The sequence below is a fragment of the Bacillus rossius genome (assembly GCF_032445375.1).
Source record: "Bacillus rossius redtenbacheri isolate Brsri chromosome 9 unlocalized genomic scaffold, Brsri_v3 Brsri_v3_scf9_1, whole genome shotgun sequence".
In the NCBI taxonomy this organism is placed as follows: Eukaryota; Metazoa; Arthropoda; class Insecta; order Phasmatodea; family Bacillidae; genus Bacillus; species Bacillus rossius.
In genome coordinates this window covers 21507737-21532897 of record NW_026962012.1, presented here as the reverse complement: position 1 = coordinate 21532897, position 25161 = coordinate 21507737, and the positions used below count along the sequence as shown (strand labels likewise).

Here is a 25161-nt window from a genome sequence, read left to right as displayed (position 1 = left end):
CATAAAAGAGTACAATCAGATATGAAAATCACTTATCTAGCATAAAAAGGAAGAATTTTTGAATGGTTTGTACCGCAAATTTGAAATAAAAGGCACAAATTTATTTTTTCACAAAATACTCCTAATAAAAACTTTGAAAGCCTATTGTTCATCCTGTTTAAATATTTCCCACTAGACTCCCGCTACGTTTTGCCAGCGCCGCAACCGAGAGCATGGTGTGATTTTGCCAGCCAAGTATAGTGCATCTTTCTTTCTGCCTCAGGCCACGAACGTGATAAGTGTTCGGCTTCGTGACTGAGAGTGCTTTCCTCAGGATTCACCCAGGGCAGCTCTCTTCCCAGAGCTCAGCTTAGGTTAGCAGCTCCAGTCATGCCCCATTCCAATGTTCCAGGGCTGGCGGGCAAGTATCGGCGCCCGGCCTAGGATATTTCTCACGAGCCAGCGGATTCCCCCCTCCACATTTTTCACGAACCCCAGTCAGAGCACTGACCGGCAATTAACCTCCGCCCCTGGCGAGCCGAAATCAAGGACATCTCGCTCGTCAGCGAAAGGTCTGCCTTCACCATCTCGTGGCAAATATGTCAACTACTATACTTTATTTCGACGAGTAGCGAGGCCTCTAGCAGCCGCCACCACACCTCTCTCTATTTTCTTTTTAGTCTGACAAAACACTAACCAGTTGGGCCCATTAGGGCGAGGCTTACGATAGTCCCTCTTGCTGGACTTTTGTGAACTAACCCTGAGTCTGTTTCGCCTGTGCCTCGACAGAGCATGCTGCTTTCAAGTTACCTCCGATGCCCCTTAAGTTAGGCTACCAGACACCTCTATTATTTTTTTGTTTTGGTTGCCGGAGCGATCTATCGACCACAACCTCCAGCCAATCAGAAGCCAAACCCCCACTTCCTTGGCCTCCGGGCTCCTAGCTTAAGTATTTTTGATTGATATTCACATTAGTTCTGATCACTAGGTAATCTTGTGGCATGACTCGCGCTAGGCTCCCGCGAGCGCTAGTGCATCTCCATCATTCCACCCCCAGAATGGTATGTGGGAAATTATATGCCTTTTCGCCTACAGTTACTTTCTACTTAACTTTTGCTCTGATTTTACGATTTCTGTTTCTTGTCACCTTTATTTCTATTCTTGACCACTACGCCTCCTTTATGTTTTGGTTCCAGTGAGGTCCAAGAGATGGTCCAAGTGTTTGGGTTTTTCTCCGGCTCAAGTTCATCGCCAAATTCAGATAGATTTACATGTTTCATTCTTGAATGGACATGAATTCCACACATCTCTCCGGCCGGATAACTTTTGAGCCGACTCCTCTTCATCTCGCTTCTAGTCACTGCCAATGAACAGTCAAAGATATCAGCTATCGTTAAATCAGAATTAGTACATAAATTATAAATAGTCCCACACTGGTTGGGCTAAAAATATTTTAAGGTACGAATTTATACATAAACTATCCTAATTAAATTATTAATGTTAGTTTTTTTGTGAAAGTTTGATTATGACATGCTGTAGTTGGTCAAAGGGAAATGTTAAATTTAATCTCAGGTACAATTAATAATCCCGGTAACCCCAGTAACTTTGCTGTGTGTGTTTTTGTAATTCTTGAAACTATCAAAAGAAAATGACAACCATAATAAAAAAAATAAAAAGAGTAAGATTTCATCAAACTTCTTCTTCTTTATTTCTTCAAATATGCTATAATTTTTTTCTTCTTTCTCTTCTGAGAAGTAAGTTTCCTTTCTTAATGTTTCTCCCTTATGTACCTCTGAGTATACTGTAGTGTCATTGGCCCACTCAAAGCAGCTTCAAGAGCTTTTACAACCAAATAATAAAACTCTCTCTAACTACACAAGGGCAGTAACAGTTTCTTGTAATGGAAAATATTGATTTAATTTTTTTTTATATTTACCATTGTTGTTTACTCTGTACGTCATAAGAAACTACAAAAACAAACCAAAATTTAATATACAAACACAAAACGTAATCCAAAATCAGTCGATTTAAAAAATTAAATAACAGGAAAGGCAGTGGAAAGAATAAATCAAAAAATATTACAGCAAAGAAGATAATAGTGGATTGGCAATGACAAGACAATTGCGACAAAAATAGTGAATACAACGAGACAAAAACTTGGAACAATACATCGACAAACAGAGGAACCCAACGATGATATTTACAAATAATATAATCAGCAAAATGACAATACCACGACGCGCATAGGAACCAATAATAAATTGAACAAGTATTCTGAGAACACAATGAAGAGGACACAGACGAAAAAAGTAGGCTTCTTAAGCCACAGCGGTTGCGATGTTTCGGGTACTGATTTGATCGTTACCTTAGGCACAAACAGTCTAATAGAGGACATGATTATTTTCTTACCTAACCTAAACAAATTTAAGTGTATCTTGTTGGAGAATCTGGGATAGGGAAGGACCTTGGTGCGTCTCAGGCAGAAGTGTATATGCCTAGTCATGCTGGAGAGGGTCACAGGCACCGTGTGCTTTGTTCAGGGATTGGCCAGCCATACCAGCATTGAAGCCATGACTAACTCGTCTATCTTAAATAAGATTAAAAGTGTGATAATTATCCCTGGGTAAAACTTTTATAGACACAGGGAAAACCATGAGCACTGGCATACAGGATGCAAGGGGAGAATAAAGGAAACATAGGAAAAATGGTAAAAGGTTATGTAATATACCTTGTGCTTAGACTGTTTGCTTAGTGAGACATTGCTGCGACACAGTGTACTGCAATCTGTGTTGTGATCATAGATATTCCGGGCCTCATCCGTATGTCAGAACCAATCGCGCACCAAGGACACGTGAGGAGTTGTAGGCCCTCAGTGCTGCTCACAACCTGTTGTTGTGACATAGAGTTCATGTGTGGATGTCTGTGAAAAATATGATACTGAGTTACTTATAAAGTGTTTCTTTGGCGCCGCAGCCACGAGCAAGTCACTATTGGTGATGAAAAATACCTGGCTTTCACTTCTTAGAATATTTTTTCGGTAGCAGTGCAAATGAATCTATTTCGCCAGGTTTGACGGGTTTCAAGCGGTCTTGGTGAACAGGCGTGACCCGATAGACCGTGGGCCATGATTTTGCAGTAACTACACAACACAGTTTTTGTCGGCCGCTTTGACTAATGCAAGAGGGCTAGGTTACACCAGCCTCTTGTCGCTTAGGTTACTTTTCTGCTGCCTGTCTTGGTAAGAACAAAACACTTAAATAAATCTAGTTTACTGTGGAAAATATTTTGTGTGAGTTAGGCTGGTCAGCCGCTGGAGTATTAATTACTGCAGCATGAAGTGAGGCGCTAGAATTTCCTCATAGTTTTTCGCCCGCTATAAGTTAGTCTGCATTGAACTGTGATCACTGAGGTAAAAGGGAGGACGCCATTTATGAGCGATATATTATGTTTTCGTTGTCTTAGGAAAACGTGGTAAATTTAGCTTATTTTCAATATAAAGGATGGTTGCTGCAGTTAAGATAGAGTGGATTGTACAGCTGTCCCGAGACATTACTTTTACGATCTGCGCGGTTAGGATGTTTCTTATTATTTAGAAACGAACTTAGAAATATTTTTGTAAATTAACTTTTTTTAAGCTAAGTCTATGTTTAGGCTTCTACTACACTGTTCCCATTATACGGGAAAATTAATGGCGCCGCCTTTTCACGACTCCTACATCCAACAATTATTTTAGAGGAATGGTATAAATAACTAATTATTTAATTCGAATTCTTTACTTTTGAATTTTATGGGGCTACCACAGTGAGTATTTATAATAAGAATCGAGTGGATTTTGCAAACTAAATAATTTTGTTTGTATTGTATTTGCGCGTGCAAATTATTAAGTGTGATTGGTCAGGCTAGGGAACCATGCATTCACCTAACGTTTGTAATGCTAACATTATACACTGGTTATGTTATTACTTTATAGTATAGAGTTAATAGTCCTTAATATTTAAGAATAATTCTAATGCTGAGTCAAATGTGGCCGTGTTAGTTGGTGTATTTGGCAGTAGCTTTAAAATGGTTTTGTGATCAAGAGAATGAATTGGTGACTTGAATTGTTTTGCATGTATTCTAATAAATGTTTTCTTTGTTTTTGAACTGTTTTACGACTCAATTCTCGAATTAAGTTTAGGGATAATCTGCGCGTGTATGGTTTTCACAGGTTTAATCAGGTCGATTATTATTTCAATATAATTTAGTGCGGGGGCTAGTGTCTGGTGTGCGTGCTGCCTGTGGAAAGAGGCAACACACCGCACCAGAGTATTTAATGACTGTTGCCAAGGCATGGTTGGCAAGTTTAGATGTTTGTGTTTCGCCCTTCTTTGTTTTGTTTTTGTGTTCTTTAATGAGTTTTTAAAGGGCTCGGCTAGTTTCTCGAATGTATGAGCATCCACATTAACAGGGGATCTGATAATAACAGTTCTTGTAACTTGTCTATATTTATTTACTCCAGTGATTATGGTTTTAATTATTGGATTTGACTTGCAAACTGTTCTTAGCCCATCTTTGTAACCTAATCGTCTTATCTTTTCTGAAAGATCGTGGAACTTTTATACCAATCGGTTTTGCGGTTGAATTTTTTAAATAATGGGGGACTTGTAGATGTCACGATTAGGAAGCAAGCAAGTGCTAAGAACTGTTTTCAAGACCAATTAAACAAATAAAAACATGGTTATCAGAGTAAATGTAAACACAATAATGTTTAATGTCAGAACTATTAGATCTCCTGTGAATGTGAATGCAAATAGTTTGAATAAACTGGTCAAGCCCTTTCAACACGCTTTAAGAAACAAAACAAGAAATATATAAATAAGAATGATACTCAAAAATCGAAACTTGCCAGGACAATATTGATAAAATAATGTTTAGCAATGATACTCCACTTAAATTCAAGGTAAATAAAAGAATCAGCATTTATTGTTAGCAAAAACAATGTTCTAAACAACAAATTATAGATTTTTAGAGATATGGATATCTTTAATTTGAACTGACAGTAAGTTACTACCGATAAATCACCAAAGCAAACAAGACACCACGCAGCCAATTAGAGAACAGCTCGTCCGTCCTTGGCTGTGCCATGAGAGGGGTTTGAAGGTATGTACACCACCTGTTTTCCAAAGTCCTCTGCCAGCCTGTTTGTGCCTGAGGACGGGAGGAGATCGCAGCTGCTGGTTTGTCTCAATAATCCTACTTGTTCATCTTTGTTGTGTTTTTTTTTTTTTTTGTATTCTCAGAATATTTTTTACATTCCTCGCTATGTTGCATGTTCGTCGCTGTATTGTCGTTAACATTTCCATATTATCTGTTTCAAATGATCATTGTCAAAAGTTGTTGGTTTGTATTTACTGTTATTGTCGCAACTGTCTCGCCATTGTTAGCCCGTTGTGTATGTTTGTACTGTAATTTTTTGTCTGATCCCTTCCACCGAATTTCATTAGCTGCCTGTGTTTTCAGTTTTTTGTCTGATCCGTTCCACTGAATTTCATTAGCTGTCTGTGTTTTTGATTTTTCGATATCGGCTTAGTTTGCTTGGTTTCTGTGTGTTTTCACGTTCATTTTTGGTCCATTATTGAGGATTCTTGTGATGCACAGTGTAACAAGCAATGAATGCTAAGTTACGAAAGGAAAGCTACTTAAAAGGTCCACTTGATGACGCGGCTCACCATGTCTTTGACCGGGAAGAGCGTGTTGATGAACAGCAGGTTCCTCCACCAGTAGTGCTGGCAGTTGTAGTAGTCCAGTGTGGGCGAGTCGAACACGGAGTTGTGTCGCAACCACAGCGCGGACACCTGGTTCACCACCAGGACGAACACGTAGGGCAATATCAGCCTGCAACATACAGCATACATACAACCTTAACCACGCCACCCTTTGCCTCAGTTTTATTTTCATTGCAGTTTTTTTGTAAGTTTAAGTAGGAACTCATATTTTTTAATTATGCTACAGTCCTTGTTGTGGCCTAGAGGGTTCATCTTGGCTGCTACAGGCCAGTTGCCGTGCCAAATACCTGTCTCATGCGGTGCCAATCAGCATCTTGTCTCCTGCAGCAAGGACACTTGTCTGGCCACGCCATGCGACCATCCACACAGTGATGGGGATATCTGCACTCGGGAATACGAACAAGTAGTTCAGCAGCCAGTCAGCTGCTGAGGTGCCGGCCGCTAGCTTGCATTATGACTTTACGATTGCTTTCTAGGATGGCCTTCATCTTGACCTTCAAATCAATCACCTTTACTGAAATACGAAACCTCGAGTGTAGTTTGACACTCGGAAAAACTTTTATTCTTCAATTTTAAAAAAAAAAACTAATAAAATAAATAAAAAATAAATTCTGAAAGATTTGAAATTTTTTTTCAAATCACTTTCACTTTCATGTTCAGGGTCACCAATTATATTCCGATGAAATCGATAAAAATCATCCCTCCATGGTGTTCCGAGCAGATTGAACTCCACTATACCAAGGCAAGGATTATTCCTCCCATAACGACATCATGGCAGACGAATTGGATATTGCCTTGTGGTATTATATTGTCTGAGAGGGTGCACTGGGGCCATATTTATTTTTATTTAGCCGATAAAGTGCAGTAGGGTCAACTCAGTAGATTGTCTGATATAATAACACCTACTATCTGGTCGTTCGTCTCGGCCGCCGTCATAAAAATCCTGCGTCATCACCCAAAATTTTGAAGAAATAACACAATATATTAAAAAAATCCTTAATTAGAAGGCTGCATCCTGGTGCCAATAGAAGAGGAGAAGGCTCACTCCGGTCCCGTACTTATTGGATTACATCAAGCATGGCCCGGATGTCTCACGCCATTCAAGGACCGCTAAAAAAAATTTTAAAAATAACAAATATTAAGACAACAGCCAACAATAAATACATAAGATGATTCCGGGAGAATCAAGATAGAAAACTCACCCAAAAGACGGTAAGCGGTAATCAAATCACCGCATAATCCAGCGGATTTAAACAGTTACGAGTAGTGCGATGTTCACATAATGGCTGACCGACAAGGAAGAAGAAAGGGCAAAGTAAGTCATCTCTTTAAGAAGCTACACCATAGATAGTGACACAAGATGTCAAACTTGGTGAATCAAAATTAAACAATACAGGTTTAGTTCCAAAATGATTAATAATATCTCTCAGCTAAAGTAAATTAAAACGTTTAAGGTAGTTAAATATTAGTTTTAAAAATGTTTATCGTTCATTAAGTATTTAAAATGAATGTTTTTATTTTTTCATATATATATATATATTGAAACACTTCACTTTAGATTAGAAATAAACTTCACATTTATCACAATTTACAGTAGGATATGAATAAAATATATATATATTACTTAGCAAAGAAATTATTTTCAATTTTCACAAAATTGAGCCTGCATGATGTCCAGTATGCAAAAAAATAATAATAATAAAAGAAAAACCCATGAAAACAGGTTGAGTATATGCAACGTTACGAAGTGGAACGGCACAGCAGTTCATTGCCATACATGTCACACACTTGAATGTTCTCTTCTCGTTAAAAGGGCAGAGAAAGTTTTATTTCATAATGCCATTTTTTTGTTAATGTGTGAAAATTTCTTTTCACATATACATCCTCATAAAAGTCAGTCAGATCATTGCAAAACCTACCATGTCTTTGTAAGTTCCCATGGTGTTTGAACGGGCTACAACACCTGTGCACATTTTAATCCTCAATTTTTTTACACTTGGATTACAATTCACTCAATTAAGCAGGAAATTTAGCACACAAAAGAATGTTTGTGTGTGAGTGCATCTAGTCGCTTTAATCTACTTGCGATATTTAACTAATGTAAACATTTTAATATTATAGCAATTGACCAATAAATAAACAAAAATAACATGAGAAAACATTTAATACGTTTTATCAAGTTAAAAGCTAAAAAGAGCCCTTAAATAAAAGATAAATTGTAACATTGTTGCAAAAAAATTATCTGTTTATAAAAATACAAAAATAATATTTATAAAAAACATTAATCACTACAGTATATAAAACCTTTAATACCTATCACAGAAATCTCTTCATCAGTTGCATTTTTTTAGCCAAAGATTTATATGTATTTTTATTTGAAAATAATATTTTGCGTTTAATTTTTTAGGAAGAATAATTGAATTTTTTTAAGCAAAAATTCTAAAGATATCTGTCAAATTATTCATGAAATAGAGGAATAGGTAAATTTATGTTCTGAATATGCCGTGTAGGATAAATTCAATCTACATAATGTATAGTGATTGTATAGGATTTTCGTTTATATAGGTACAGGTACCGATAAGGTTTCGATCAGATTGTCGCTAAACATTAGTTATGAAATTTCGAAACTGGGTAGTAGTAATAGTCGTATTTATAGTACTAAAAATTATATCCATAACTTTTTCAAGGCTACTAAGACTGAAATACGCATATTTATTTTGCCACTTGTTCAAAAAGTAAAAAGTTTGGAAAACAAACTAGATTACGTGGTATCCATCGATAACCGCACGGAGGCCTTCCATTCTTTAATTCGTGACATGTTTAAAGTATCTAATGCACAAAGTCATATTGTTTTGGGAGCCTGTGGAGCTAACTTGAATGCTTGGCAATTAACACAGATCTTGATAAAAAAAATGCAAGAATATTGTTGATACATTTATGTAACAATTGATTCAGTTACTGCAGATGAAAGAAAGTAAAATGTAGGTCAGGCAGCCTACTTTAAACCAGTACAGTAACCCTCATACATTATACAGTCTGTTCATGAAAAATATTTACTTGCTAGTAGAGCCATACTGTCACTTTATATTTATAATGAAGGGATATTTAAATCAATCACGAGTAATCTTGAACAACTTAAAATAAAGTGGAATATCCCATGATCGTGTAGTTGGAAGTTGATTATGAGGTACTTACTGGAAAGAAAAGGCGATATGGAATATGGGAATAGGAATTTACAAGTAACGAGTTAATGCACAAGATACAATTACGGGAATATATAAACCATGTTAATGCAATGGTTCGGTCACATATGAGCTCCTTCACAGATTGGAATAATAAAGGCCCTATAATGTTGTACAGATCACTTAATACGTGGGTGATGTGTCGCAGGGTACCTAAAGGCTATTCTAAAAGATACAACTTACTAATTCACATTGCAATAATAATGATTGTGATAGTGGCATATGTAGACGAAGATCTTAGAAAAATCGTTATTTAAATCTCTTATTGCAGTGTATGGCAAATTTTTTAAAAAGCAAAGTGATTATAACTTCGGCAATGTGTATATTTGATGAAGTTTCTAATCAAATACATTGCAAATACAAACCAGCCCATGACAGACTGAAAAACTATAAATATCTACAATATATTTAAAAATACGAAAATCAATATTTTATCTGGTACAAAAACCTGTTATATCTGTTAAAATAATTTAACTTAAAATAAAAATGGTGCTTTTCATTATAGCATAATTCGAGAGAAAAATAATATAAAACAAACATATTAATTTTTAGTTTCTTGAAACTAAACACAACTTTGATAAAGGAATAATATAAGATTTTAGTATGTTAATTTGTATCAAAAACATAATGAATTATTTAAAAAGTAATAAAAAATGTAAATTAATAAGTTAATTTGAATTATAATCGTAATTTATAAAGTTTTTAAACATTTATAAATAAATGTTAATCTCAATTAGCAGTAAGCAAGAAAAAATGTATGATTTAAGGATATAATTTTCTGAAATTTCACAATAAAAAATTATAAATGACCAAGTGTATAAAAATAAAATTAAAATGAAAACCCGCAAGCTTGGATTAATTTTAACACGGGTTCTTCAACTGAGAATAACCTCTGTACATATAAGTGTTTAGTTACTTACGCAATAGTCAAATAAGGGTCTCACCTGCAGTACCTGTAGCTGAAGACCCCTGCAAAGTGCACTGCCTGGCGCCGCACCCCGCCCCAGAAGCAGCTCGCAGCAGGGAGCACTGCAGCCTTGCGGAACACGTAGGCCACCAAGATGCCACTGCACACACCACCACTCACACCACTCACTTCCTGCACCAGGCTTCAAGGCTGGGATACATCTTGGATTGTGGGGTCACGGCGGCCTTATTGGACACAAAATTCCTCAATATTCCGAGAAATTTCCCTATTTCGAGGGAAAAATTCCAGTTTTGAGGGAAAATTTCACGTTTTATTCCTAAAAAATTAAAAAAAAATTCGGAATTTAAAAAACCTTAAAACACTTTGCTTTAGAAAGAACCCAAATTCCACCAAACGACTTGAGACTCCTAAAGCAAACCACCCCTAAGCCACCAAAGTTAGGACCTTGACCTTAAGCTTGACCATATAATTCAATTAATTTCTTTAATGTTTCACAAAAATATTCCAAAAACAATTCCAGAAAAATTAAAATAAAAAATTGCTTACTTCAAATGTTTAGTTACTTAATCAATTTCGGTCCTCGGTTCGTTTACCGGCGTGAGTAAACATATAAATTATTAACAAACAACTAAAAATATCTTAATAAAACATAATAATAATTTACGTCACCCGCGCCATCTTCAATCCTAGAAACGTTTCCATTTTCGTTACGTTCGTTTCGTTCGTTTTTAATTATATTATATTACTTGTATTGATCAAGAATCGAACCAAGTACGGGAATGGATTGAATCAATCATTATTTTAACAATTCATTTATTTGATGATTTTGGAATTTTTCCCGAATTTCTAACTTAATTCTTATAGAATTTTTATATGGTGGCTAAGATGGCCGATAAGATGATGGATGCCATGACACCATACTGGCCGATATAATCTGTTACTTGGCATTAGTGGTGGGAGATCAGACTGCCGGTGGCTTCAGAAGAAGAAGGATCTGTTGCCATTATTTTTTTGCCCTCTCAGAGTTCGAACCAAGGACTCTGTGGCATAATTTTTTTTATAAAAGTTTAATTAAGTAATTGTTTCAACAAATTAAAAAATTGTTTCCAAACATCAAGCTTAAAAAATAAAAATATGGATTTTCAATATTTCAGACCATTTTCTAAATGGTACAAGATTCTTATTGATCTTATAAGTAAAATTTATTAGTAATTTCAAATTTTTCCCTATTAAAATTGGAAAATAATTATGGTTTTTCGATATGGTGGCCGTAACGAAAATTGCAACAGTTATGTCATAATTTTCAAAATGGCATGCAGAAAAAAAGACTACGTTAGAAAGTGGAGTATTCGATTACAAAATGGCGTAAATTTCTACAGCTAAAAATGGTGGAATTCAAGATGTTGGATCCATAATGGCCGCAGGGGTTAAGGTAAATGACAAGTTAGATGTCATCCAAGATGGCCAAATTCATTATCACCGTAGTGGTTAAGGTCAGAGTGAAAGGTCAAGCTCAAGGTAGTGCAAGATGGCCGCCGTGGCGTTACAATCCAAGATGGTGGTCGGCTCCTCTCGGTTCCTCCTGGCTAGGTCTGGCCCCGGATAAACATTTCTTAACTACTGTTAAAAATTATAACATTCATTGAGCAATTTCTCAGTGGAATTTATATTAACAAATGCAATTCATTAAAAATTGCCTACAATATTACATCTCTTGTCATTGAATACACAATGTGTTTGTAAATAAATAATATGATGTTAAGTTTGAGCCTAATCAATCACACAAGCTAGGGAGTGGAGCGGACGCGACCTCACCTGATGAAGAAGAAGGTGTCCACTGAGAAGGCTCCGCTGCTGATGGACTGGAACAGGAAGTCTCGCTCCACCATCCGCCGGAAGTCCTTGTTGTCTGCACAGCAAACACAGCGCCGAGTGGTGCGTGGCAGACACGTGTTCTCAATTGGGCTCTCCTGATGCATACGTAAGTGTTATTAACCTGTTATTGGTTGAAAACCATCAGGACCTTTAATATGTGTATTAGAAACATCAATAATTTGTAAGATACAGAGCAACAAGACATCTATTAAAATCAGTATTTTTTACATGTGAAAATTTTTTTTAGATAAAAATGTTTATATAAGTATAATGTTTTTAAATTAATGATTATTAACCGATTTTCATTTTAAATTCATTAAAAATACATTCATGTATTGGCTTTCTTTGAAACAGTGTAATTTTTACGTGTTTTTAAGTAGGTACCGTTTATATTTTCGGTATCATGATATATTCATTACACATGCTAAAAGTAATTTTTGTGATATGTTTATATTTTGATAAGCTGAATGGAACGAAAAACCAAGAAATACATACAATATCCGAACCTTCCACCAGCCATACGACCAGTTACACATTGTGAATCTCTTACTATCCCAGTTCTACGTCCTATTCTAGAAAATGTGCTACAGTAGAGCAGTTCAGAAAATGAATGTGATAATGCTGATGATTACAAGGCCGAAGAAAATTCTGCGCCAAAATTATTCACTCAAAATGGACTTAACTATTTATCTCGTGACTTAAATCTAACAAAGAATTCTGCCCAATTGCTTGGATCAAGATTAACAGCACAATATCCCCTACTACCTGGAGTTTCGTTCTCTTGGTATAGGAATCGAGAGAAGGAATAATATTTTTTTTTAAAGAAGAAGACTTTTCTGGTTTATTGTTTTTATATTGAAGGTTTATTGAATTTCTTTATTGTCATTTACAATCCAAGTTAGTAGAGGTTTTTTTTAGACTCGTCCAAAAGTAATCTCAAAGGTGTAATTGTACATGATGGAAATTTCTTTGGTTCGTTAACCATTGTGCATTCAGTGCATCTCAAGGAAACTTATGTAAATCTCAAAGTTATTTTAAAATGAAACTATGAAAAACAATGTTTGACAATTGTTGGTGTTATAAAAGTGGTTTTTGTGCTACTTGGTCTACAATCTGACTACACAAAAATGCTGTGTATTATTTGGGAATGGGACAGCAGAGCCAAAGACAAACACTAGAAACAGACAGACTGGCTCCAAAAGTAACCCTACTACCCGGTTCACATAACATAATAAATGTACCACTTGTTCAACAAAGCAAGGTACTATTACATCCTCTTCACATTAAACTCGAATTAATGAAGCAGTTCACTGAAGCACTTCCAGTATTTGGTAACAAAATTTCCGAAAATATATATTGTGAAACTGAAATAAGGGTTATTTGTGGGACCGCAGACCACGCAATTAATGAAAGACAGTATGTTCGAAAATACAATGAATCCTATAGGAAAAAAGGCCTGGGTTTCTTCTAAATAAGTTGTGGCCAACATTTTAGGTAACAAAAAAACTGAGTACAAAAGAATGGTTAAAGAAATGCTGGAGGAATTAATGAAATTAGGATTTAACACGAGCGTAAAATTTTACTTCTTACAAGCACATATTGATTTTTTCCCTTCAAATCTCGGCGATGTCAGTGAAGAACAAGGAGAACGTTTTCACCAGGACATAAAGCACATGGAAAAGAGATACCAGGGAAGGTGGGATGTAAAGATGATGGCGGACTACTGCTTCATGCTTAAAAGCGATGGTACTGCTAAAGGAAGACAATTGTGGAAGAGAGTTTTCAACCCACTCAGACAGATCTTAAAGTGTAATCAGCGAAGACGATCGATTAAATTGTCAAATACCATTGTGTTTTCGTAACAGTCATAGAATTTTAAAGTGAGTATATAGAATATTATACTATTGTCCACTGTAATGCAAGTGAATTGTGATTTCATACTGAGTTATAAAATTCACGAATTTTAAATTAAACTCATATAAAGTGCTTAATGTAAAAAAAAATTAATTTACTTAGGAGGTTTTATTTACCCCTGGTCTGATCAAGCATTTTGTGATGCTAAATAGCGCATAACTTCTTTAAGTTTTGGTTAAATTTAAGATTGTTTAAAATAATTGAGATAATAATGTAAATTAATTATTAAAAGTGAAATCATTTAAATATATTACGTTACAAGACAGAATATTGGTAAAAACCAACTTAATATTAAGTTTTCAGCAATATTTTCTCTTGGAATGTAACATTTTTTATGGTTTTAGTATTACTAATTTAATCTACATTATTATTTAAATAAGTACCACAATCGTCATTAAAAACAAAGTATTAAAGAAGTTATGCGCAATTTAGCATCCGAAAATGCTTGTTCAGGTCAGGGGTGTCTTACAGCACCTTAAAAAATACTCAAAAGTAAAATATGTGAAAACCTTAAATGAAACTCGGAAAGGAAAATCATATTTGACATCAGCATAAAAAATATTCCAAAATGTTCCTACAGTCTCAATACATTGGCCCAAAAAATTTTAAATGTCGCATAGTGTTGTCGGCCAAATACCCCTTTCTCCAATCTGTGTCTCTACAAGACCCTTTTCCCGATGATCTGAAAGGCATATGTATATATATATTATGAAAATCTTATTCTATCTCATGAAGCTAATAGACATAAGTATAATAAGGAACGCTCTCCTAATCCTTCCAGGGTAGGTGACTATGTGATGCGCAGACAACATCCTCAGAGCAAGGCAATAGGCAAGAGGTCAGTCGAGCTCATGTATCGCTGGATTGGTCCCTTACATATCCAGCTTTTTTTGGCACCAGTTACAGTGGCTTTAGCAGACCAAAGTTCTGGTGAGTATGTGACAAGACTGACATCCCTCACTTAAAGAAAATTCATCCTTATATAAAGTAAGTGTGCTTTTATTGGATACCTCGAATTTTAGTCTTTCTAAGCTTTGGTATGCCTAAATATCATGAAGATGTTTACCTAACCAAAATTGCTAGGTACAGCTTTAAGTCCAGACAAAACTATAGTACTAAGTATAATATTATTAGATAAAAAGTTAGTTTTTTAAGTGTCGCTACATTTGATGATACATTAATTCCTTAGTAGATAAATTGGTTCATGTAAAGTTTACACCAAATATTATGTAAAATTATTAACTTATCAAAGCCAGGGTAGTTATGCAATCAGCCTAACTGATTGACAATCATTATGCTACTTACCCTTGGCTCCGCCTTTAAGCCGGGGAGTATGTGCTGTTGCACTGTGTCTCCTCGATATACTGTTACTTTTATTTATTCTTTGGTTTACATTTTTGACTCAATGTTATATACACATATTAAAAAAATTGATCACACTGTACTTTCTGGGTCTATTCTGATTTAAACTTAACCCTGTAAGTTCCCTCCTTGTCGCAGTGCCTCAGGCCGGATGCGCCAAGGCTCCCATGCAGCGTTGGCAGTACGATTCCCATGGCCCATCTCCCTGCATAACCCTGCATGTTATTTCTAACACCCTCCATGATTGCAGCTTCCGTCCCATCTCAGAGCACCTTGCATTGGTCACGAGCTTTGGTCATGTGCAGTGATCCTGTTATAGTGCTCCAGAGCATAGAAGCAGTATTGGGTCCTGCACTGTTCGCACAATGAAAGCTTGGTCTTCCTCTCCCCACACCATCTATGTTTTTTGCAGGTTTTTTCAGAACCAGCACCCAGGCAATAGGCAGCCCCCTTCTTAAACCCCTCCCCTTAAGAAACAGGCCACGCCCACACTAGCACCCACGCACCTCGGGCCCTATCTGTCGGATGCCTTTGGAACTAAACTCTTATTAACTCCTATTTGTCCTGCCAGGGAGCAACACTTCCCAAGCTCCATAGACCTGGCAGGATAAGGACGTCTTGCGGCGTGCGATCTAGCGGCAGTTGTGCGAACTATAGTTCGGCGTGGTCAACATTTATCCTGGGTGATTTCGATGCCCCTACACCACTCGGGCACCTGGCCAATGAGGACAGAATCTCTCCTCCCTTATTTATACTAGCCACACCAATTTTTATATCCTCAACCCAACCTCTTTTGAGGACCTATTGGTCTTTTAACATAGTCAACCTCCTGTCTCCGTGGGGATTACCGTAAATCCTTCTTCGTGGTCACGCGTGTAATCGCCGATTGTTTTTTTTTTGTATGAGCTTTCGCGTAACTTGCGAGCAGAGAGTTTGACTACAGTGAAGTATGTAGTCACTATGGAAAGCGTTTTTTCCCTTTATTCGATTTAAAGTTATAGTTATAGTGAGCTAGTACTGGTTACTAATCTTTTCGTCTCCGTATCTGCGTGTGGTTCTCATGATGGTTTAACTTCACCTCCGGATGCACCACTCTCTGATGAGTAATACTTCCGACTTTTCCCTTGTGGTGCTGTTTCTGAAGTGCCGTGTTTTACTGGTCATTCCTGTAGGTACCTATGCCTATATATTTACTTAAGACTGTGTGAACTATATGTTTCACAGTGGGTCCAAACGATGATCTGAATACTGCCGACTCCAGAAGACATTAATCCTGCTTCGTATTATGGGACAGTTAAAAAGAATTATAATATTTTTTAATTTTAATATTATGTAATCTCATCAGCCATACAAATGTTAGTGTTAAGATAACCTAATAGCATGGTCATTAATAAAACTTTAAATAACAATGGACACCTTGCGACCTATTGTTATTGTTTATTATTGTATTTATATTTTGATGACTTATTCTAAAAGTATATAAAATCAGTCATATAAGTTTCTCTCAGAAATCACCAAGTTATGCTAATCAAAGGAATGTCTTTAACTGTAATAAATCTGGCGACATAAAACAAAAAAAATATCTCTACACAAAAAATTTTAATAGTAACCAGAAACTAGGTTGTGTTTTTTTCATTTGAAGTTTCCCCCTTACGATCCATCATTTACACTATTGTGTTGTGGGTATAAAATCCAAATTTGTATGTTCTCACACTGTGTTCCTTCTTTGGTCTATTGCCTTTAACTCAGTCTTTACCAGCAAGTTTTTAAGGCAGCAGTTACCAATTTGTTTTCGACCCGGGAACCCAATGATGGACTTTGCTTTTGGCGGAACCCCAACTCCTTTAAATAAAGTTATATAACAATAATTGTGCCTGTTTTACATGACATTTGTCCTGACCACAGAACCCTTGTGACCCTATCACGGAACCCCGCGGTTTTGCGGAAAACCTTTAGGGAACCGCTGCTCTAAGGAACACAGGAGGCCACTGTAACACACTGAGCAGGGTGAGGGAGAGATAGCTCATGGCAGTGCAGCCTATGTAATGTCTGGGCAAGGACATAGAATATGGAATAGAAACTCTTGCCAACGCAGCAGAGTTGGTCATTGTGAATCGAGAGGGATGGACAGGTCGCGGTACTGTAGCGCAGGTGGTTTCTTGGTAAGATTAGGGAGGGACAGCTCGTGACATTGCAAAGGAGTTTATTTCTAGGCAAGAATATTTAGGAACTGATCTTAGTGCAGTTGGGGAGTAGGTCACCTTGGCAAGTGAGAGAAGAACTTACTGCAGCATCAGGGGACGTAACTAATTAAGGAGATGGGTCAGAAGGAGAGGGAACTGTATGAAAATATGCTCGTCATATGGTGGATGTAGGGATCACTGGGCTAGTGATGTAGTATCTGCTTATGGTGCATAAATCAACAGGTTCGCTAGACTATGAAAGGGAAAATTGCTCGCTATATGGCCGGCGAGAATTCCAAAAGCGGGATAGTGGTGAACTGCTCAAGTGGTGGTACCAATTATTTTATAGCACGAGGTTTTACTCTCCGAGATCTGATTTGCTTGTTCCCTAACAGCCTGTCTCCTGCTTGCTACTAGGTTTTAGAACACAGACCACTGTTTCAAGGCTGTTCTGTAACCTTGTTTCCTGTAATTTGTACATGTTTAGGTGTATCTTCAGGGACCTGGCTTTGATTTAAGGTTATGGAAACTGTTTACCTTTAACACTCTGGGACCTCCGCGCAGTTCCCTTAGCTTTTAGCGAAGTCCTACACATCTGGATGTCTTTCGCAAGTGTGGTGCACTTTCGGAATCTGATTGATGCCACTTGTGAACAAAAGGTGCTTGACTGCTTATGTATCCTGTGCGCTGGCGTGACCAAAACACAGAATTATTACGGGGATCTGAAAAACTCGCCCTGTCCTTCTTCTTGAAGCTTACTCTTGTAGTACCTCTTTGATGACGTTGATAGGGGCAAACTTGCTGAGATTATTAATCACCAGCCTACCTTCCCATCATGCTAGCTAAGCTGTTGGAAGTTTTAGTGAGGTGCATTATTTTAAGCAAGCCATTGCACTGACTTGGTCCAATTTGTCATTATAAATTACATGGACTCTGTGCAGCCTACTTATTGTCATAGAGTTTTTGATACCGATATTCGCAGGAAAAAGAAATATGTTCTCTATGAGCTGGTGGGTTTTGAAGACGAACAGGACACATTTATAGAATGGAACATCATTACCTGCTTGGGAATAAACCTATTTCGCCTGCGGTTATTGTACTGTACGGTTTGAAAGTGATCGTTGTCATAATAATGTGTGCTGGGACCATCAATTTTTTTTTTAGATTTCTGATTTAAAGTCTTCATTAATGTGATTTGTCATCATTGTAGACTTGCTGTCTATCGCCTGCCGCGATGCCAACACAGCAGGTTGGAAAATTATTTGAAAAAAGAAGAACGTGCAGCTGATTTACATCCCAGGGTATCCAGAGTTACCGAGTGTTTCCGGGCCTGCCAATAAATATTTATAACATTAAAGAAGGGTAAGGAAGAGCGAGGAAGGATTATGATGGGTGGGAGTAAGGATGTGATGTGGTGTGAGGTGGGAGGAAGGTGTGTGAGAACGAGTATGTATTGAGTAGAGTAGGCTACTGGTAGGAGAATGGCTTGAAATATAATTAGAACTGTGGGTGTGGTAGAAAGGATGAACATAACTATGTGCATTCATTTAAACTATTTTGAAATTAATATTTACAAGAATTGTAGAAAATTAGGCTAAATAACTATTGCCACACAAAAATTCTTTACAGATAAATGTGTAGGGCCTATATATTTAAACATTTGTATACACACAAAATTAACTGACCAGCATTGCACAGTCAAAGTAACTGTAACCAAAAAAATTTAAACACAATTTATAAGATATTTTAACTACTGGTGTATAGGGAATGGGTTTTATTTTTGAATACAGAGATAGAGAATATTTAATGTACAGTTTTGAATGTAAAGTGTGCATAATTTCACCAATAAGTACAAAAATACAGATTTAAAGGGTAGGATAAGGCGATGTGAGTACAAATTAATTTTAAAGCCTACAAAGTTAAAATTTTTGAAGCAATTAGGCTACGCCATGCAATAAACGTTTTTATGAGATTATTAAAATATAATTATATAGAAGTTAATTTTTTTAAATGTTAATTTTTAAAATACAATATAATTTTAAAAAATTAAAAATTTCCTGTCCAGTAGTATGATTCAATCCAAGAACCATATTTTTTTTTGTAATGAACATTAAAACACTGAGCTAAAAAAACACAGTAAATAAATTACGGAGAATATTAAGCAATAAAATGCAATCCTAGCATTGCACCACATATATAAAGTTGGTAAATAAATATTTATATGATTCTTTAGGTTGATCAAACTTATTAAAAATTAGTTTTTCTATCACACATATCAATGTGGCACTCTCATACGCTTGGCAAGTCCCCGATGTTTACGAATGCCAATATATACAAGTTAATGCCGCCACACGCGGTCGGCTGTCTGGAAAACTTTGGCAAACCTGCGTGCGCATAAGGTCCACTGTGAATGCGCACTTCACTGCATTTCCATTGCGCACAAAAATGTTACCTTAATTATTGCCCTAAAGAATTAATACCTAATTAGTTGAGGGTGGAGTGAAAGGGAGTGTAATTTTGCAGAAAATCCTATTTTGGCCTTTTGAGGGGAGAGAGCATGTTTTTAGGTACACACACACAGATATATATATATACGTTATAAAATTGGTGGTGGTCAGTCGGCTTTGGGCACCACGGGCGAATAATAACATTCATTTCAGATGTTTTCTTCATGCCGAGAACATCAAAACATTAAAACATTAAAACATTAAAACATTAAACTTATTAGTAATTTTATTCGATTTTGATTTCTTCTATTAATTTAAAATTATTTGCATCCATGATGGGGCCCAAGGTGATAGTTATAACATAATCAAAGAAAGCGAAATATTATAGAATCCATTATTGTGAAACTATCCAGTATCTAGAATGCAAAATGGCAGCTTGGGTCATGGATGTTGGTCGTGTCCAGGACAAGTTTATCCAATAATGCAGCGCACAATTCCGATCAACCTACTGGTATCTGCCGCAGGAAACACTAATAAATAATTATATATACTTTTTTTCTATAATTTAGAGATCTTTAGGAATTGTAATTAAAAACTCTTTTTTTTTCTAGACAAAAATCTAACGCTTGTATTTAAAATGAGAAATTAATAAAACAACCTTTTCTATTCAATAAACGATTTTAACATGATGATTAATTTTCCAAGTTATTTCTTAACTTCTCATTAAGGGCATACCTAAAGTAAAAGTTTTTGCAAAATTGTTTTAGTTGAGTACTAAAATATTAAAACTGTAAACCAACAAATCCCTTATCTACTAGTTTTAATATAAACACAAATATACAAAAAAACTGTAATTCACATATACACACATGTAGACACGAAGGTGATATAATAATACTCTTTTTTCCTTCAAAATATTGCGGGAAAACTTCAGAAGTATTGCATGAAAATTGTTTGTTGGATTTAAAGTTGGAACAATATTAAAAAGGCAGCAGTGTGAACTCACCAGAGAAGGGATAGGCGAACATGCAGCTGTGACCAGCTATAACCCACACTAGGCTGAGCACTCTAAAGCCATGCAGACAGGCCAAAGCTTCAGATGAGTTGATATTACAGAGTTTTTTCAAGTTGGAAATTGCTGAGAAGCAGAGCAGTAGCTTGATGGATTTACCTGCAACAGTCAGTAAGTTTGTAATGCTACAGGTGCACCACTTCGGAGAAGAATATCAACAGATTGGTGGGTTTCCCTGCAAAAATCAATACATTTAGTTTGCTGCAGGCTGGAAACTGCAAAGGACCACAGAAGCAGCTTAGTGGATTATGGTTCAAAAGTTAATATTGTTAATTTTTTCCCTGTTGACACTGCTGAGAAACAAATTTTGCTGCTAGGTTTTTCTGACCTGAACTGCTTATAAATCTATTTATATTTTTTAATAGTGTATGCAAATGTACATATCTTACAATACAACTACTTTATAAAACAACATAGTAATTTATCACATGTATTTAAAGTTGTTAAATGCAATAATAATTCCAATCTAGGCCTATGTACGTTTGTACATACATATGAAACCAAATGCTATATCAGTAGTAATATTCTGGTAGACTCGCAACTGTATTCTGGGTGTACACCAATATAAATGACTGTGATCATCAAAATTGTCTTTTTTTTTCATTAAGAATGACTCAAAATTACTACACATTTTCCTTCCTGAGTGAAACATTTACATTATATTGTAACGCCCCTCGTGCCCCAAAATTATATTATTTTAATTTAATAAAAAAAATCCTAGGAAACAACTGAGCAAAAATATAAAGAAAAAGACAGAGGTGGCACGAGGCGGTGAACAAGACAATTTGATACTCCCTGCACACAAGCAACTTTGGAGCTAGTGGATCGTTTAAATAGATATAGGTAAATGATAAATAAATAAACACTACATAAGTAGGTTGGTCTATAGGTTTCCTGGTTTATTTAAAAAGTATTAAATTAAATCTGTTTTCCCTTTATTTTGGTTTCACAATAAAATATATTAATAAGTTTCTAAAAGGAGGGCCGGCCCGATATGATTAACACACGTCATACTATCTTTTTAACAACAAATCATGTACAGAAAAACAATTTAAAAATGTCCTTCCTGGCATATGAGAGCATGTTAGGTTCGTCCACTCATTACTGTAACAATTTCACATATTCTTATTTGCTAAGTTCTCTATTGCACTGCTCGCTGGTATTCATTAAAATAATTTCTTTCGTTGGTTGTAGGGAGAAGTTATATTTTAAATATCACCCGGGGCTTCAAAGTTGGACGTCTGGCTGGGATAAAGCTCTTCTTAAAGAGACTCGAAGCTCGAGGTCCTGGACAACATGATGGGTGCAATTTCGGTGCCCAAATGTTGGACCCTGTCTGAAACACAAGTCCAAATTCAGACGAATTAGACCTATTTCCTGACAGTCAAACACAGTCGGCGCGAAAAGGCCAACAAACGGTAATTCGGGGAGGAAAAGAGCCCGAAGTACTCACCAAACAGGGTGTAGCTCCTGGACTCAGGAAATGTCTCGCGCCGACATCCGAAAGGCGCGGACCGAGAATAGCATGGATGACGCGGAAGAAACCATGATTTAGGAAGATAAAAAAATTATTAAAATGTAAACTAAAACATTATTTGTTGCCTACTTACATCGACTGACTGGCTACTACTAAATTTAGAAACTGGGATCACATCCCTTAACACCGATGACTACATTCCTAATTCGAAGGAAGAGTTCGTCGTTGCTGTGAAAAACCCTCTCGACAGAGGAGACGCCGAGATGACGCGGTAAGTAGCCGAAGTCTAAGTGCCGCAATGGCGGACAAAGCTCCTAATTAAAACGGGCTCTCGGCCCTAGGGAAAATAGGGGGAAGGTTCGGTTCTGAACCGAAAACGTCCGGAGGTGACCGAGGTGGGCGTAACTAAACCTTCAGTAGTTGCGCCGAGGTATGCTCACTGCACTCTATACCAGCGGGCACAGAAAGCTGCATAGGATCAACTTTTACAGGATGCGAGTAGAAAGCATAGGGACTTATGGCGCAGCCGGTGCTGCTCTCTGGCGGCCTAAAGGGGAAGGAAAGAAGGAAGTTAGCAAAATCGCCACTAGGTGTCGCGGGCGTAAGCTCCACTCGCTGGCGACAAGAGCAGTAAGCAAGTAAGCAAGCAAGTAACAGTGCCTGCCACTAGATGTCGTGGGTGGTCCATATCTGCACATATTTGTTCTGTGGCAAATCGTCCTTGAAGTAGGCCACTGCCTGGCGAGTTCACATCAGGGCAATGATCCTGGGCCAAATTCTGAGAACCAAGGTGGGGACCTGGGGGGGGGGGGGGTGAGGGTGGACAAAAAACAATGAGGCTGGGAACTAGTGTCCAAATGTGACTTTCTATGAGTGAACCTAAGATGTATGCGTGACGGGAAGAGCTGTTGTAAGCTCGTCTCTGAGAAGTGGTAACAACTTGTCCAAAGCTGTTGTGTACAAATTTAGTCATGCAGGGAATTAAAGTTACAGGCCCATGGGCGTGACTGCCAGCATGAGAAATGTCATCCGGGCTGCTAACGACATCTTTAGGCTTGCAAAAACTCAGATTAGCCCCTGAGAAAAGGTGCCTCGGTCCACTGCCGCAAAGTTTAACTAAGTAGAGTACACCAGCCTAACAAGGTGTAAATCACCCTTGAGTAACCAATAAATATGAGAAACAAGATTTCCAAAAATAATTTTAAATTATAAAAGTTAAAAGAAAACGTGCCGAAATACCTAATTTCCGGCACACTATGCCAAAAAATTTCATTTTTTTTTTCTCAAAAAAGTCAAGAGCAATTTTTCTCCTAAGAGAGAAGACCTTTTCCTCAGGTGTTTGTGAAATTCTTTTTAATGTGGCTTACTTTTCCTCCTAATACCCACCAGTGAACTATCTTCGTCATTTTCATCGCCATTTAATTACAATTTATTCTAATAATAAACCTGTTTTAAGTAAAAAGTATTTACATGGAATTAAAAATAATAAAGATCTATACGAGATAACTGTTTACATTACTTAGACATAAAAATTAATTTAGTTTTTAATTGGTTTGTTTGTTCCAGAATCAATCAATACTACTTGACTGATTTGATGATTATTTATTATTAATATCTTAGGCTAACTTAAAAACTACACTATTCATAGTTACATATTTCCACCAATTAGGAGGTGAAAAGTGGGTTAAGTAATGTTTTAAGAAAATTAATTACATTTCCGAAAATTATAAAGCATAAAGAAATATATTTGGTGTAATTAATCAACCACTACCTACAATTTTACCATGTGAAGAAATTCAACTCATTAGGGGTGATAAGGGGTTAAATAAATTTTGGATAAGATTTATTTAAATTGTTTTTTTTTACATTAAATTAATTTGTTTGCATCGATCAAGTATCGAACCAAGTACAGCGATAGATCGATTCAATCATTTAATAACTATGCGAATTTTTAATGACTTTTGGAAATTTTTCCTAAATTTCTGGGTTAATTATTACGAAATTCCAGATGGCGTCCAAATGTCCAGATGGTGGGTGCCACAAAAATAATAAATAATTACTAAACTCTAGTGGCTAAGAATTTAACTAATATGGCGGTAACATACTCTAGCAGATGGCATCTGTACTACATGATGCTAGCGCTCCTAGTAAAAAGTATTGAAAACAAGATGGCGGCGACATCCTCTAGCAGGCGAGGTGTATTAACTAGCATTTCTGGTAGCGAGTACTGAAAAAAAAGATTGAGTTCCTGTCCTGGGATAAGCGTAGATATGTTTTTTAACCTAGAAGTCAGAGCTAAGATTGTTTGAATCACTAAGTTTCCAAAGTATTTTGCATAAAAAATTTAATTTAATATGTCTTTAAGTTCCATAAAATTTCTAATAGATAATGGAACATCGAAATTATGTGTTGAGACATAGCGATGCTGGCGCTCTCTAGGAACAATCAGCAGAAACAAAGACGTCGGTATCCAAGATGATGGCCTCCAGCCGAACAGATATAATCAAAGATGGCAGACGTGTCATAATCCAAGATGGCAGAAGTGTCGTAATCCAAGATGGCAGAAGTGTCGTAATTCAAGATGTTGGCTTCCAGCAGACGAAAACAAATTAGCGGACATGATGAAAATAGAAAAAATGGCTGTGAAATCATATCCAAGAAGGTGGTCATGTTATTGAAAAATTAATATAGTGACTGTAACGAAAATTACAATGGGTACGCAATTAAATATAGCGCCGTAACAAAAAAGTGCAATGATGACATCATACACATCCAAAATAGCGTGTGTAATGAAATGTGCAGCACAATGAGCAGGGTGCTCGATTTAAAGATGGCGGATCCAAGTTGGCGTATCCTAAGTCAAGGTCCAGGTCAAAGTCAATGTCAAGGTCAAAGGTTAATGTCATCCAAGCTGGCC

General features: G+C 36.6%; 1 protein-coding gene across 1 annotated transcript in view; it reads right to left on the bottom strand.

The window, feature by feature from the left end:
- Window positions 1-25161, bottom strand: part of LOC134542677 (O-acyltransferase like protein-like) — a 101747-nt gene that overhangs the window by 28657 nt on the left and 47929 nt on the right. Inside the window, exons 6-9 of the mRNA XM_063387119.1 lie at window positions 20702-20866; window positions 11730-11823; window positions 9931-10053; window positions 5688-5853 (exon numbers count right to left, since the gene is read on the bottom strand). Of these exons, the coding sequence (XP_063243189.1) occupies window positions 5688-5853; window positions 9931-10053; window positions 11730-11823; window positions 20702-20866 (548 nt within the window). The remainder of the gene's footprint in view (window positions 1-5687; window positions 5854-9930; window positions 10054-11729; window positions 11824-20701; window positions 20867-25161) is intronic.